The 15,558-nt window shown below is 32.3% G+C and overlaps 1 protein-coding gene across 1 annotated transcript; it reads right to left on the reverse strand.

Annotated features, from left to right (window-relative positions):
* Positions 1-4,547: 4,547 nt before the first annotated feature.
* LOC127709612 (uncharacterized) lies at positions 4,548-7,276 on the reverse strand. Its single transcript, XM_052215215.1, has 4 exons — positions 7,116-7,276; positions 6,655-6,725; positions 5,897-6,054; positions 4,548-4,721 (listed from the first exon to the last, which is right to left on the reverse strand). The coding sequence occupies exons 1-4, from the start codon at positions 7,274-7,276 to the stop codon at positions 4,548-4,550; spliced, it is 564 nt and encodes a 187-aa protein (XP_052071175.1).
* Between the last annotated feature and the right edge of the window lie 8,282 nt (positions 7,277-15,558).

Below are 15,558 nucleotides of genomic sequence, written 5' to 3' on the forward strand. Positions count from 1 at the left end.
TATCTCCAGAGAATGGTGCAACAACCTGAAAATAACAAACATATTATTTTTGTTTAGAGACTCCATACAGATGTCCGGTTTACTGAATGTATGGCTACGAAAAAATATTAGATATGCATCACAATATGGAAGTGGATTAACTCTTTGTCCTTTGACCTTGATATAGATATTCTGATCATACATTATTTTCTCAGCATTGTTTTAATGGTTATTCATATATTCCTATAAATCTGTTAATTCTAAATATATGAGATGACAGGGAGATAACCTCCCAAAATCATAAATTTTGTTGAAGCATTATCTCCTTTCTGTATAGTAATAATTCAAATACCAGGTTCAAAATAAATATTTTGTTAAAATAAAAAATATTAATTAAAAAGATGTTGCATGAGCATACAAACTTTAGAGATTTTGGTTAAAATTTCAGATAGTTTTTAAATTCATCAGCAGAAGTAAAAATACTTTGTAATTTCAGAGAGATTTTTTTATCAAATTGACCATTCATAACAAAATATTGCCTTTTTCAGAAACCATGCACCAAGTATGGATCAATTGTAGAAGACATTTCCCAAGTTTGGTTTAGATTTGCAAAGTTGTCTTAAAGACGATGAAAATAAAATTTTCCATTAAGGGATTCACATTAGATTAGTATTGAGAGCACTTACAATGCTATTTTCTATAGAATCTACATTTCTACGGGACATAAATCCTTTAAAATAGTTGATCAGCACTGAATTTCAAATAGTTCTGAGACATTGCTGATATTAACCTTTATATATATTTTTTTTTTAAAAACTGACATGAATTTATGTGTGAGATCACTTACAAGATAAGATGGATGCCCACATTTCTATGTACCATGCACAACCTTGCAACAGGAAAAACTGGATATTAACAAGAATCGTCATAAAGAGTACACAGTACAAAAGGACAAGTTAAACACCAACAACTGCCTCCTCGTGAAAAATGACCCAAGGGCAAACACAAATAACAGTACATAATCCACATATCCTGAATTGGTACAGGCATAAAAAGTGGTGGGGTTAAAATAGTTTTACAATCTAAGAAACCCCCTCCCAACACCTTTTGTTGTTCTTCACAATTTTTACATCATAAAACTTTAATTATAATTAAAAGCCTGCACAGTACAGCTTTCAAAATGATGTTCATTAACTTGGACTAGGAAATAAAAAAATGTCACTACAGCTATTGGTTAAATAATTGTAATGGGTTCCTCAGAACCATGTCTTTCACCTGATATTGCTACTGTCAGTGTAAAACTGAAATGTTGACTGCCAAAAAAATTACTCTATTTATTAGTAAAATACAAATCTAAATCCTCCAGATGCTCTTTTTTGACATTGAAGAAGCTTCTGGTTTTTTTTAAAGTGTAATGTACACATGCAAGATTGTATGCATTTTTTTAACTATCAATCTTCATTTTTAGGTGAAACTGGAATAAACCACCATACTGTCTAAATCAAAAATATCTAAATTTTGTCCAAGTGTGTGTGTTGGTTGTAACCAGTTCCACTACAAATAAAACTTACAATATCTCCTGCATTTATTTCTAGGTCAACACCACTGTATGAGTATTCTGGGTCACCACTCATTAGCCTAGAGGGATAAAATCCTTCTCCTCTACAACCATCAGTGTCCATTCTTATTGTCCTCGGAAAATCGGGATGTGCTTTGGTTCCAAAAATAACATTAAGTAAAGACTTAGCTATCTGATACCTGTAAGGACATAGATGACTTTGAATGCAAGATTAATTATTGTGATTTCAGGAAAATCTGCATACATATGCAATTATCATATATCAGAATGCAAGTTCTAATCATTGCAATACTCATTCAGTTGCATTTATTGCATTAATAAAAACAATGCAACAATTTCTGAATTTACAGTATAAAAAAATAACCACAAATGGCTTTATTTTAATGTTATAAAGAATTTCTAGGGCATTTTGTTAGGAATTAATAAAGCATGATCGATATAAAAAGTGTATTTTATCGTAATCCAAACATAATCAGGGAAAAACTTTTAGTCACTTGTTTAAACATTGAGTAAACTCCAGTAAATTTAAAGTTGTGTGTTGTTATTTGGAGCATTTCAATGGAAAACTTGTTTTCCTTCATCAAATAGAATTTTAAAATACTGGTAAATGATTCCAGAACACTTCAATGTGTTAAATGAGGCAGAATCACCACATAAAAAAAACAATTGAAAAAATCTCATACAATAAACTGTTATCACAGAGATATGTCTCACCTTTTTGTAATTTTGATTACGCAAATCTTGAAATTAAAATAGTAATACTTTAACATGTTACAAAAGTTATGCAAATATTCAAAGTCAATGAACCATGACTGAGGTACATGGCTAAACAATCTCCATGTAAATGAGATGTGCCAATGCTAATGGTATAAAACCACTAATTCAGGCCCGATCGGAAAGAACATACAAGAAAGTAGTACATATTTTAAACAAAATAGTTCCTACACATAGCTGTATCTTTGTCAATATGTGAAATATTTGGGTAGTTTTGGTATCAAATGAAACCTTGGGGACTTTGGATCACTGTAGAACCCTTGTTAAAAGTTTCTTTTGATTTAAAAAGAAGTATATAAAATTATAATAGGAGGGCACATTTGGCTTGTTGTTCAGATCAGACATACCTGTTTTTGTACTATCTAACTTCTGGGAACCAGTATGCTCTAATATGCAATTAAAGGTATGTTGAATTTTTCAGCACAAGTCAGGATAAGGTATAGTTTTGACATGAAATGACTGCCACCTTATTTGAACTTAAGACAAAGAAGCCATTAATGCTTGAAATTGCAAAATTTAACATAGAAAGCAATGGGGCTATGAATTAGTGGTTTGATACCTAATACAACTGCAAACCAAATACATGTACCACTGCCTTATTATAAGTTGTCCCCTTTAAACAAACCTAAACACAAACATTAACTTGTAAACTATGTAAAAGTTTCAAAGTCAATGAACCATGAAGAGGGGGAGGGGCTATATAATCTCCATGGAAACAATACTTCGAAATGCCAATAAATTTGCATACCAAATATCATTGACTTTACATAAGCAGTTCATCTTAAACTGATCTAATCACAAACTCATACATGTAAACTAAGCAAAAGTTTCAAAGTCGATAGACCATGACTGAGGGGCGGTGCCAAATATTCTCCATGGAAATGAGATGTGCTAATGCTTATACAACTGAATACCAATTAACATTGGCCTACCACTAATGGTTCCCCTTGAACTGATCTAATCACAAACTCATACATGTAAACTAAGCAAAAGTTTCAAAGTCGATAGACCATGACTGAGGGGCGGTGCCAAATATTCTCCATGGAAATGAGATGTGCTAATGCTTATACAACTGAATACCAATTAACATTGGCCTACCACTAATGGTTCCCCTTGAACTGACCTAATCACAAACTAATACATGTTAACTAAGCAAAAGTTTCAAAGTCAATAGACCATGACTGAGGGGGCAGGGCCAAATAATCTCCATGGAAATGAGATATGCCAATGCATATACAACTGCATACCAAATATGATTGACCTACCACTAGTGGTTCCCCATAAACTGACCTAATCACAAACTAATACATGTAAAATAAGCAAAAGTTTGAAGTCAATAGACCATTGACTGAGGGGGGCAGGGCCAAATAATCTCCATGGAAATGAGATGTGCCAATGGAAAAACAATTGCATACCAAATATGATTGACCTACCACTTGTGGTTCACCATAAACTAGACCTAATCACAAACTAATACATTGTTGACGCTGACGCCGGAAACAGCATACCTATGTCTCGCTTTTTGACTTGGTCAAGGCATGACAATAAAAAACCTGTGAACCAATTCCTGGTAAATCTAGGTATTTCAGGTTCCATTGATGTGGATACCAAAGGTATGCAGGGTGTCAAAACTAAATATCTAATTGAAAAAAATAAATAAGGACATAACACTTCATACAAATGCAGGTACTATTTATATCAGATCAACATGTTTCGATGTTCTTAATGCCTTCATCAGGATAAATTGAATATGGAATTGCCAGAAAAGTTGCATCCAAATTCAGAAAAATAATATAAAGTTTTTAATATATAATCTGAATTCCTTACAAACACATTACATTTTGTTTATTATTTTGTGTTTCAAACCTTTTACCACAAATTTTTCATAAAATTTTTATATTTTACTACATAAACTAATTTATAAGTTTACCAAGGGAAACCATTATAAATTGTGGTGTCATACTTGAGGTACCTGAATTTAGTACTTCAGGATGAGAAATTCTCAATATATTTATCCTGATGACTGCAACAAGAACTTTAAAAAACATGTTGATCTGAAATAAATAAAACCCGCAATCCTATGAAGTACTAGTGTTGTTGTTGTGTCATTGATCATTAGATCAAAATGTGTAGATGTGGATATTAATGATGTCCTTTTGTCCTTTTTTAAAATTGAGTATTATATAAATTCAAATTATCAAAAGTTCTAAATATCTTACCCATTTTTTAAAGTGGCATAAGCCTCTTTCACTGACTTGATGACCCCAAAAACAGTTTCATAGGCTTCAAAAAATGGACCAGCAAGATTTTTTAAAATTGTTTCAAAGGGATTCATCAGTTCCTCTAGTGTAGTAATGATTTCATTCTTTATACCCTCTTTCAATTTGGCCTAAAACAAAAAAACATTTGAACTTTTAGGAAGAATAAGCCACAAATCCATATACTGCATGTATAATTTCATAAAAAAAATGACAAAGTTCACCATATTCTAACTCGTGGAAAGTTGGTTAAATAAACTGTTATCACAGAGATATGTCTCGCCTTTTTGTAATTTTGATAATGCAAATGTTGAAATTAAAATAGCAATACTTTAACATGTAAGTTATGCAAATATTCAAAGTCGATGAACCATGACTGAAGGTACATGGCTAAACAATCTCCATGGAATGAGATTTGCCAATGCTAATACAACTGCATACCAAATACCATTGACTTATTATAAGTCGTTCCCTTTAAACAAACCTAAACACAAACATTAAGTTGTAAACTATGTAAAAGTTTCAAAGTCAATGAACCATGAAGAGGGGGTGGGGCTATATAATCTCCATGGAAACAATACTTGCAAATGCCAATAAATTTGCATACCAAATATCATTGACTTAACTTAAGCAGTTCATCTTAAACTGATCTAATCACAAACTAATACATGTAAACTAAGCAAAAGTTTCAAAGTAAATAGACCATGACTGAGGGGGCGGGGCCAAATATTCTCCATGGAAATGAGATGTGCTAATGCTTATACAGCTGAACACCAAATATCATTGACCTACCACTAGTGGTTCCCCATAAATTGACCTAATCACAAACTAATACATGTAAACTATGAAAAGTTTCAAAGTCAATAGACCTTGACTGAGAGGGTGGGACCAAATAATCCCCATGGTAATGAGATGTGCCAATGCTAATACAACTGCATACCAAATATCATTGACCTACCACTAGTGATTCACCATGAACTAGACCTAATCACAAACTAATGCATTGTTGACGCCGCGGCCACCGCCGGAAACAGCATACCTATGTCTCGCTTTTTGACTCTGTCAAGGCGAGACAAAAACTAATTATGATAAAAGAGGCATCTGATCATAGGCATACCCTGCATGAAAGAAACCAACTTTTCTGTTATACGAGGCAATTTGCAAGTAGTATACAAGGAAATAGTCAGGCAGTATATTTATTAGGTTTTGTGCAAGGATTTCTGAAACTTGAGTAATTTTTTAAAATGTGGAAAGATGATCTGTGAATAAAAAAACATTGTTCTTTAAATTCCAAACTCCATCCTACCATAGAGTATTTTCCATTGGTAAATGTAGACACAGGATCTTCCTTGGAATCATCAATCCATTCTTGACTTCCCGTTTTTACTGTCTCTATAGCTATGTCTGCCTCTTCAATTATCCCTTTATATTCATCAGTGATATTCCACCAGTATGGCTTCTCATCTTCAACAATATGTATTTTTTATATACAGATTATCAAATAAGGCAAAGAAATAATTTCTCAAAAACTATTTTAAAAGAATTAATATGCATGAACTATAGAAATTTGACAAAGAGAAACTGAAAGTTTATGAAAGTCTTATAATAAATTCTCAAATAATCAACTTTTATAAGACCTTCTACATTTGAAGTGCCATGTGTGGCAGAAAATCATTCATGCAGTGTAAGAAGAATGCATTTTGTAGTGTGATCCCTGTGATTTCTCTCTTATTCAAATTCAATATCATCAAAATAGCAAGTCAGGCCTCTATTTGTTTTTATTCTACAATATATTCAAATTCAAATCCAACATATAAATGGTATGTCATAAGTATTTTCATTAAAAGAACTCAATTAAAAATATGAAAATCAAAGCAAAAAAAATTTGAAATAAAAAGAAAGGGGATTCTTTTTCAGCTTTCTAAGGAATTTTAAAAATAGGTGATACGGTAGCACTATACATTTACAGAAACTTCAGAGACTTCGGGTCAACAAACTTTTTTTACAAATTGACAAGCATAAAGCTACTGCATTTTAAATTGAGGTATTTAGTACTATATATACCTTTCAAAAAGAAACAAGCTTCTTCAGTCTGATTTTTCAATATCACTGCCTCCTTGTAAGTAGAATATACCCTATTTTTCAACACAAAGATTAAACTTATAAGATGTTATAACAATCAACTACTAAATACATCTTTATGCAGTTTTATTGTCATCTTATGATGTTGTATATAGCTTTTCTATAGAACCAAACTAGCTGTTCCATTACAAATTATTGTTATCAGGTCAAGACTTATATATCCCAATGAAATAAAAAGATTCAATACTTTCAATAGTAAAAATTAGTTTTTTTAACTAGATGTGAGGAAGAAATCAACTGTCTGGACTGTTTCAGCTGAACAACATGCAAAAGACACCTTTAAAGCTGGGTGAAACCTAAAATTAGTTACTAGTGGTCATAAATTTGCAAATAAAATAAGTTTACTACCAATAAACTAATAACAAGAAATATGTAAAACTTACTGATATACTCCCAGTCCAATCTTAAAGATGGCTGATTTGGGATTTTTTCCAATGATCTTAAATCCATCTATTATTCCTAAGACAGCTTGATATAGTTTATCTCCCATCACTGGAAGTTTCACATTTATCACCTCATCTAGTTTCTGCAATTGAAACAGCATAAAGATTAGGATATTCTAACCTAACTGGAAATAATATCAATACACAGACAAATTCACTCACCTGAATTTCACATGAATTTAAATAAATGTTAATCTCACCTGAAATTCATGTGAATTTCCCCCCTCAAACAAGCTTATACATGAAACTCACGTGAAATCAGTTCATGTGAGTTTCATGAGAATCTCATGTGAAACTGACATGAATTTCACGTGAAAATTGCATGTTTTTTTTTCACATGAAATTCTTGTGAATTGTGAAAATAAAGATATTCAAATAACATCTAAATTTTCAAGTTTAATTTAAATCATGAAAATACCAATTTTTATTTTTGTAAAGTTCCCTTAAAATTCACATGAAAAATTTCACATGAGAGGTGAATCTCATATCACGCAAGATTCATGAGAAATTCTTGTGAGCAAAATTTGCCTGTTATTGTACTTAACTTTTCTGAAAGGTTGCAGTCATTTAGTTTTAAATACGTTTTTTCTACGGGTTCTTGATAAGTAAACTGGGCTGATGCACTCACAAACTATACTGAGGTACTAATATTCAGTTTGTGAGTTCAATAACCAAGTTTCCACATCAATAATTTCCAGAGAATGGGTTTAATCCTTATAATTCTCAACCCTAAGGTTTGGTACTTTTTTCTTTAAATTTCACTATGTGTATTTCATGGATGAATATATCACAGCGAAATAGACACAAGGTTAACATAGGTTATGAAAGTAGTTTTGACCATATTGCTTATCAAAGTGTAAACCAAGGAAAGAAATTCAAACATACCAATCACATTCAAGTATTTGTAAACATGCAAATCATTTAAAGTGTAATACCACCAAATCATAGTACGTCACATCCGGTTGCATACGAACAAGGGTTGAAAAAAAATATTCCCTTGAATTTGACAATTGTAGGAAATTTATCCTACATTTCATTGCAGTAAATAAATTTGGAGTTATAAACATATATCTTGGGTGTTTCAAAGCACCATTATTTTTTTATTTGGTGTTTCTATAGAATATTTCAGAAACTTGAGGTTACATGGTTACTAAAGCTTGTACACAGGAAGAAAAAGGGTGAAAATTTGATTGGTTAACTTCCAGTGATGGTTATTTTCTTATATGCAATGAAACATTATGTGAAATTTTTAGTTAGTACTGGACAGGATAAAACTTTACTCATGCCAAGTATTTCTTTATTTGAAACAATGATAAATGAAATATTCTGAATGGATTGAGTCTCAAAAACACATTTTATGAGAAAATTGCCTTGAAATAGCCTGTACCAAGAATATTAATAGACACAGCAAGCAAAACTCAGTGTTTTGGGGAGCTTTTTCTGACCTTTTCTCCTTATTTGTTATATTTTGCTATAACAAAAAGCTTTATCCTAAGTAATAATTTAATAAATATACAGTTATAAGTAAATGAAATTATTTTTTAAAGCATTTACAACAAATTATTCACTAAAAGGGAAGCTTTTTATGTCCCTCTCCGGAACGCGGTGTAAATTTAAGTTTTACGTAAAGACTTATATAAACCTCCATGGAGTCAGTAAACTTTTATATGGATGGTTCATTCAGCTTGAATACTTCAATTACTCATTTATTATCACATTTCTTTCATTAATGAGCGAAAGTTATCCCAAAATTTTTATTTATTGGCCTAAAAAGTTGAAATTATAAGGAAATGAGAGGTATAAATGGACCAAAAGTGACCGTATAATGAAGACAAACAGGTCAAGTAGTGGTATTTATCATCCTAGAGTCATCTTTTGTATTATATTCAACTGTTTATAGGCAGATAAGATAAATATTTGATCTTTTATTGGTCCACACTATATTCTATCCAAGGATCCGGAAATTTTTCACATAATTTCGGTCATTTTAAGATAACTTAAAAGTTGGGGCCCTTTTTCAAATATTTTTGAAATCACACTGGATTCATAGCATCAACGAACTTGTATTGACTGTTTCATCACATTTACTGCATGAATTTTCTTACTGTTTTTCTAAAAACGTTCAAGAACAGTTTGATGGAAAGCAATTGTTCAAAATTAAAATGAGTTTAGACTCAAAATGGTAATTATCTCATATATCGCTAACGTTTCTTTCGATCATTTTAATTCCAGATTAGTTTCCGAGATTTGATCTCCTTCAAATTGACAGGAAATCACCGGATTTTTAATTTTATTACCTTTAAAGGTGTTGATAATTTAGCATAAAATCATTTTGTATTTTACGATAAAAGTGTCTTATGTGTGAGGACAATTTCACGCATGCGTAATTCATAGTAAATAAAGCACATGTTCAACTTTTTTACGTAAATTAAATCAAGTTTTACTGTTTGAATCAAAATTGACGATTGTCTTTGCTGAAAAGTGATTAAATAACGAAGAAAGTTGTCATGGAATTTTAATTTCTTTATAATATAAGTTCTGAGCTTGTGTGATCACTGTCAGGTGTGAATTAAAAACACAGGTAAAAAGTCATTAGGGATCATTAGCCAATATTTCCCGGAGGCATTAATCTAGTTATTAGGAGGGCCCTCAGGATAATCATACTATACTGGAGTGGCAGTTTTATTAAAGGAAAGGGATTAACAAAAACAAAAGCAAAATGGCGATTAAGAAACCCGATCTCAATGAAATGACCGAAATTATTTCTGTAAAAAAATAAAATTTACCCTTAATCCCAATCTACCGTTTAGGACAAATAGCTTTCAGCTTAGGTCATTACTGGCAAATATGATCGTTTCCGGACCCTTGATTCTATCATGATGCGGCTTGATTTGGATTTTTTGAAGAAATTTTGTTTGAATCGCTGTAGATGACGTCTTACATTATACTAGATTTTTCTCAAACTATTGAACTGATTATGACAAAAAACTTGACAGTAATGCTTGAAATAACCAGTATTCCAAAGGAAAATCAAAGCATGAAAGCGCTGTAAAGGCAGTTAATTACAGGTTGTGTGTATTTTTAGTCCAGTTATATCATTATCTTGCATAGTACATTGTACTTATCAGAGGTGGCTTTCAGTATTTAAGATTTAGAGTTCTCTAATGATATTGAACAAGTTTTATGAATGTCATATTCTGAGCACTATATGAAGGCGATTGTTCTCACTTGTTTATGAACTAGTGCATTATGTCCAGTGTGTACCTTTTTTTATCTATGTTTATAGTCAAATACTGTTTAAAATAGTTTGGCATTTTCTTTTTAGTAATAAGTAAATGTTATCAACTGTATTTTATTCAACTTTGTAAATGTGGTTTGTTACTGGTAAGTACAATGTATGGATGATAGTTGTTTCATTGGCAATCATAACACATCTCCTTATTTATATAATGATCTATATTCAACGACCTCAGGTACAAAAAAAATGTATGTAACTAAACTATGATGGGAAACCTTTGACTTCTTTCTTTTATATAAACTTTTGATTTGGTACCATAGAACTATGTAGAATATATGTACATTGCAACATGTCAACTCTTTCAATGACAATATTTTTTTAGAAACTATAACTCCAAGCAAAATTATATTTCCAAGTATAAAGTAATTTATGAATGAAACAAGAGTGCACACGCTGAAATGTCTCGCCTTCTTTACTAATCATTGATATTATGTTGATAGTCCTAAATATAAAGCTTTATTACAACTGTCACATAAACTTAACATTAACCAAGTAAACTAAACATTGACCAATGAACCAAGAAAATGAGGTCAAGGTCAGATGAACCATGCTAGGCAGGCATGTACAGCTAACAATTCTTCCATACAACAAGTATAGTTGACCTATTGCTTATAGTTTAAGAAAAACAGACCAAAACACAAAAACTTAAAACTGAGCAATGAACCTTGAAAATGAGGTAAAGGTAAAAAAAAACCTGCGTGACTGACAAATAGATCATAAAATATTTCCATACACCAAATATAGTAGACCTATTGCATACAGTATAAGAAAAACAGACCAAAACACAACAACTTAACTATAACCACTGAACCATGAAAATGAGGTCAAGGTCAGATGACACCTGCCAGTTGGACATATTCACCTTACAGTCCTTCCATACACAGAATATACTAGACCTATTGCTTATAGTATCTGAGATATGGACTTGACCACCAATACTTAACCTTGTTCACTGATCCATGAAATGAGGTCGAGGTCAAGTGAAAACTGTCTGACGGGCATGAGGACCTTGCAAGGTACGCACATACCAAATATAGTTATTCTATTACTTATAATAAGAGAGAATTTAACATTACAAAAAATCTTAACTTTTTTTCAAGTAGTCACTGAACCATGAAAATGAGGTCAAGGACATTGGACATGTGACTGACGGAAACTTCGTAACATGAGGCATCCATATACACAGTATGAAGCATCCAGACCTTCCACCTTCTAAAATATAAAGCTTTTAAGAAGTTAGCTAACGCCGCCTCCGGATCACTATCCCTATGTCGAGCTTTCTGTGACAAAAGTCGCAGGCGTGACAAAAAGGAGTTCTTAATTAAGAAATAAACTGATTCGCTGAGCGCAGCTGGATACACCCGCAGAGGTCCAACCCTGAACAGTTGGGGCAAAAGCGGACACAATATTCAAGCTTGATACAGGTCTGAATTTGGATTGTAATTAAATATTTGACATATTATAGTTTCTGAATAAATGTAGTCAAAGAACTTGAAATCGATTATATGAATTGAATTTATATTCAATTAAAGATTTCTTGCTGTTGTGCAATACACTGTGCTGTTGCGCAATACTTAATGAATCTGTTGCCAGACTATAAACAAATAAAGTTCAATTTCTTCTCAATGTCATATTTGAAATTTATGAAAATCAATAGGGAGATTACATCAATAGCTATAAATAATTCACCAAAGTTTCATGCGAACTGCTTCAAGCATTTTTGAGTTGTCCAAAAACTGGAATATCCCCCCTTTTTTAATGAATAAAACCCCATAACTCAGAAATGTAAAATCTAAAATTTATAAAATTCTAAAGGGAGCTTACGGATTGATAATTTAGTCTTAGATGCAAGATTTTTTTATCAGTTATTAGTGGCTTTGAACTAGCTGTCAGTAAATGCGAGTACTCTCAGATCTGTACTTAGTGTCTTTTTGTTGTTTGGATGTACAACTACCCGGCCACGGCCACTTGTATTTGTATTTATCCATATGATGAGTTAAGCCTCTTTCAACTGATTTTGATAGTTCGTTCTTTTATTGTACTGTTACACCACTGTCCCAGGTTAGGGGGTGGGTTGGGATCCCGCTAACATGTTTAACACCGCAACATTCTGTATGTACATGTATGTGCCTGTCCCAAGTCATCAGGAGCCTGTAATTCAGTGGTTGTCGTTTGTTTATGTGTTGCATATTTGTTATTCGTTCATTTTTTGTACATAAATTAGGCCGTTAGTTTTCTTGTTTGAATTGTTTTACATTGTCATTTCGGGGCCTTTTATAGCTCACTGTGCGGTATGTGCTTTGCTCATTGTTGAAGGCCGTACTGTGACCTATAGCTGTTAATTTCTGTGTCATTTGGTCCCTTGTGGAGATTTGTCTCATTGGCAATCATACCACATCTTCTTTTTTATATTTACATCAACAGATATAAACAATTCACCAAAGTCAAGGTGAGACAACAAAACTTAGTTGTAAGATCTCTGAAATTTTTTACAAGATACAAGTTTTTCTCATTGTTGGAGATTGTACGGTGACAGTAACACCTGTAACTGCTTAACCCATTTCTTATGCACTTTGGATCGATAAACTCACTGAATATCATACCAAATCTCCTTATTTTTATATGCATTACAATTTACATGTGCATGTAATTGTAAATATATATATATATCAGAACAAACTTCATTGCGTCACTTTTATTTATGCATCCTTTGGCCATGTTGGCACAATACAAGTTCTAAAATTACACAACATAAAACAACTAAATGTTATTTCAGATAAAAGTTTTATTTCAGTTCCATTCATAGGATTTATTAGAATTTTGTATGTTTTGCCAAGTCCAATAATTAGGTCTATGTGCACGTGTTAATTGGAGACTTTTCTATCCCGTATAAGAGTTTTGGAACTTACAATGTATTCTGTTTCTTTTTTTGAAAAAAGTGAGCAAACAAATCTTGCACATTTAAACCTTTGTCTGCCATCGTACTGTCACCTGGATCACATAATTGAACTATTCTACATCTTTCAACTATTTCACAGTCACTGGTACAACCAACATATGCATTAGAGACATAGTTGACTAAACCACCAGGTGTCGAACATACAAGTATATTTTCAGTGTTTCTGTTTTTATATGATGAAAAGGTTGCCTGAGCTCTAGGAGCTTTAGGTTTTATCACGGGATATTCTGTGCTGTCAATAATAATCCAAGTTGTAGGAAACTTTAATTTGAAGTTGGATGGCGAAAAATACCTGACTAAACCACTAAATGGCCAAGTGTTAGCCTCACGCCACTGTTTAGACATAAAAACAATCCATGTTTACACAACATTCTTAACACTAGTTTCAATCTAGAATCTAGACAGTTCAAAGTTGGTTGTATAATGCCTCAATTTCATCAAAGTCATAAAAAAAGTGATTTTCAAATGACACCCTATCAATTTGAAAAAAATATGTATCTCAAACAATGTGCTGCTGGACCAAGTGTGGTCAAAACAAATAAAAATTTAGTATACAACTCTAAACCGGTATAAAAATGCATAGCTGTGTCACGTGTCTTCATTTCAAAATTCTCTGCTGAAAATATAGGCACTGATGGTGTTTGCGTAATTCCATCTGTGAAGCTCAACATTAGCTCGGCAGTTGGTGGTGGACAGTCATAAATCCTGTCTGCAGTATGAATGACTTCTTCAGGAAAACCAACTTTAAAATCAAAACTTTCCTCTAGATTTCTACTACAATATTCATCAAGTTTAGTTCTTTTGTTTTCACAGGAAACTGCCCTGATTTTTCTTTTTGCGGACAATTCAGTCTCTTGCTTGGTCCAGGAAAATAGGCTGGGAATGGCAGTAGAATTAAGTCTCTGTATGGTGGGTTTGCGCCCTGAAAAAGGTTATAAAACATTAGTTTTTTTATAATTAAATGAACTTCCATTAGCAATGCATACTTTGTACTACCTGGCAAAATATTAACTAAGATTTATTCATTACAATCTGGATAAATCTATGTTAGCCTGATTCAATGTACATCAAAATGTATGTTATGTAAATCCAAAGTACAAACAATGAGAGACTTATGCAATAATGTACATTGTTTGTACCTAAATAACTATAATATAGATGAGAGCATGTCATTGTTTTGTTCCTGTTAACATTGTCATTGATATTTTTCAAGAAAGTCTATGAGGCATAGCTTATGCATTCCTGTCATTACTACATTAGCATAATTACTGCTAAAATAATTCTCAGTATGATATACCTCTTGTAAGAAATCATTATAATTGTAGCAAGCACCAAAAAATCTCAAACAGATCACATTGAATCGTAATCCAAAAAATTATGACGTCTTGAATTAACCACCTCCTTTTATTCTAAAACGATAATTGCGGTTGTAAACAGACTTTGGTTTATTCGCATGGCGATTACATATATAACTATATATTTTAAAAAGAAAATAGAGTTTTACCATGAATAGTTTCCTGCACGTAGTCTTTTTCAGTAAAATGTGCCTTGCAAACAACAGCTGATTGAGATGGACTCGAAATCGTGTTCTTGTCCAATCTGCGTATGGGCCATGGCGTTGATCCAACTTTTCCTTCTTTTTAAGTCATTTGGAAATGCATGTCCTCCTCTTAAATGACATCCAGGTACACAACAACAAGTACTTGGCATCGTTAATTAAAAATGCAACTGTATAGTTGCACAGTGCAGAAACCGGAAGTTTAAGAACAGGATCGGCTACCACGGCGCCACCTATTCAGGAACGATAATTTGCTACTTTATATAACTGCGAAATAACAATAACGCTAGACGGGTTCACGTGCATAAACAGAAATGCTCTTTAAATTGTATAATATAATTCATGTTCAGTCAACCTTTAATTATTATATCAACGAATGAAATGATTTATAAACATCTAGATTGCAGATAACACTCGAAATTAACCCGACCTCTTTCCACACGGAATTCAAATAATTCTAGTTTGTCAATCGGTTGACTGCTTATAATGCAAAATACAAATATATCAAAAGTTTTTAAAACTAACAAAACACAATGATCGTTTCTCTATTTCCCAATGTAAATGAAAT

This window comes from Mytilus californianus, unplaced genomic scaffold, assembly GCF_021869535.1.
Source record: "Mytilus californianus isolate M0D057914Y unplaced genomic scaffold, xbMytCali1.0.p SCAF_7, whole genome shotgun sequence".
In the NCBI taxonomy this organism is placed as follows: domain Eukaryota; kingdom Metazoa; phylum Mollusca; class Bivalvia; order Mytilida; family Mytilidae; genus Mytilus; species Mytilus californianus.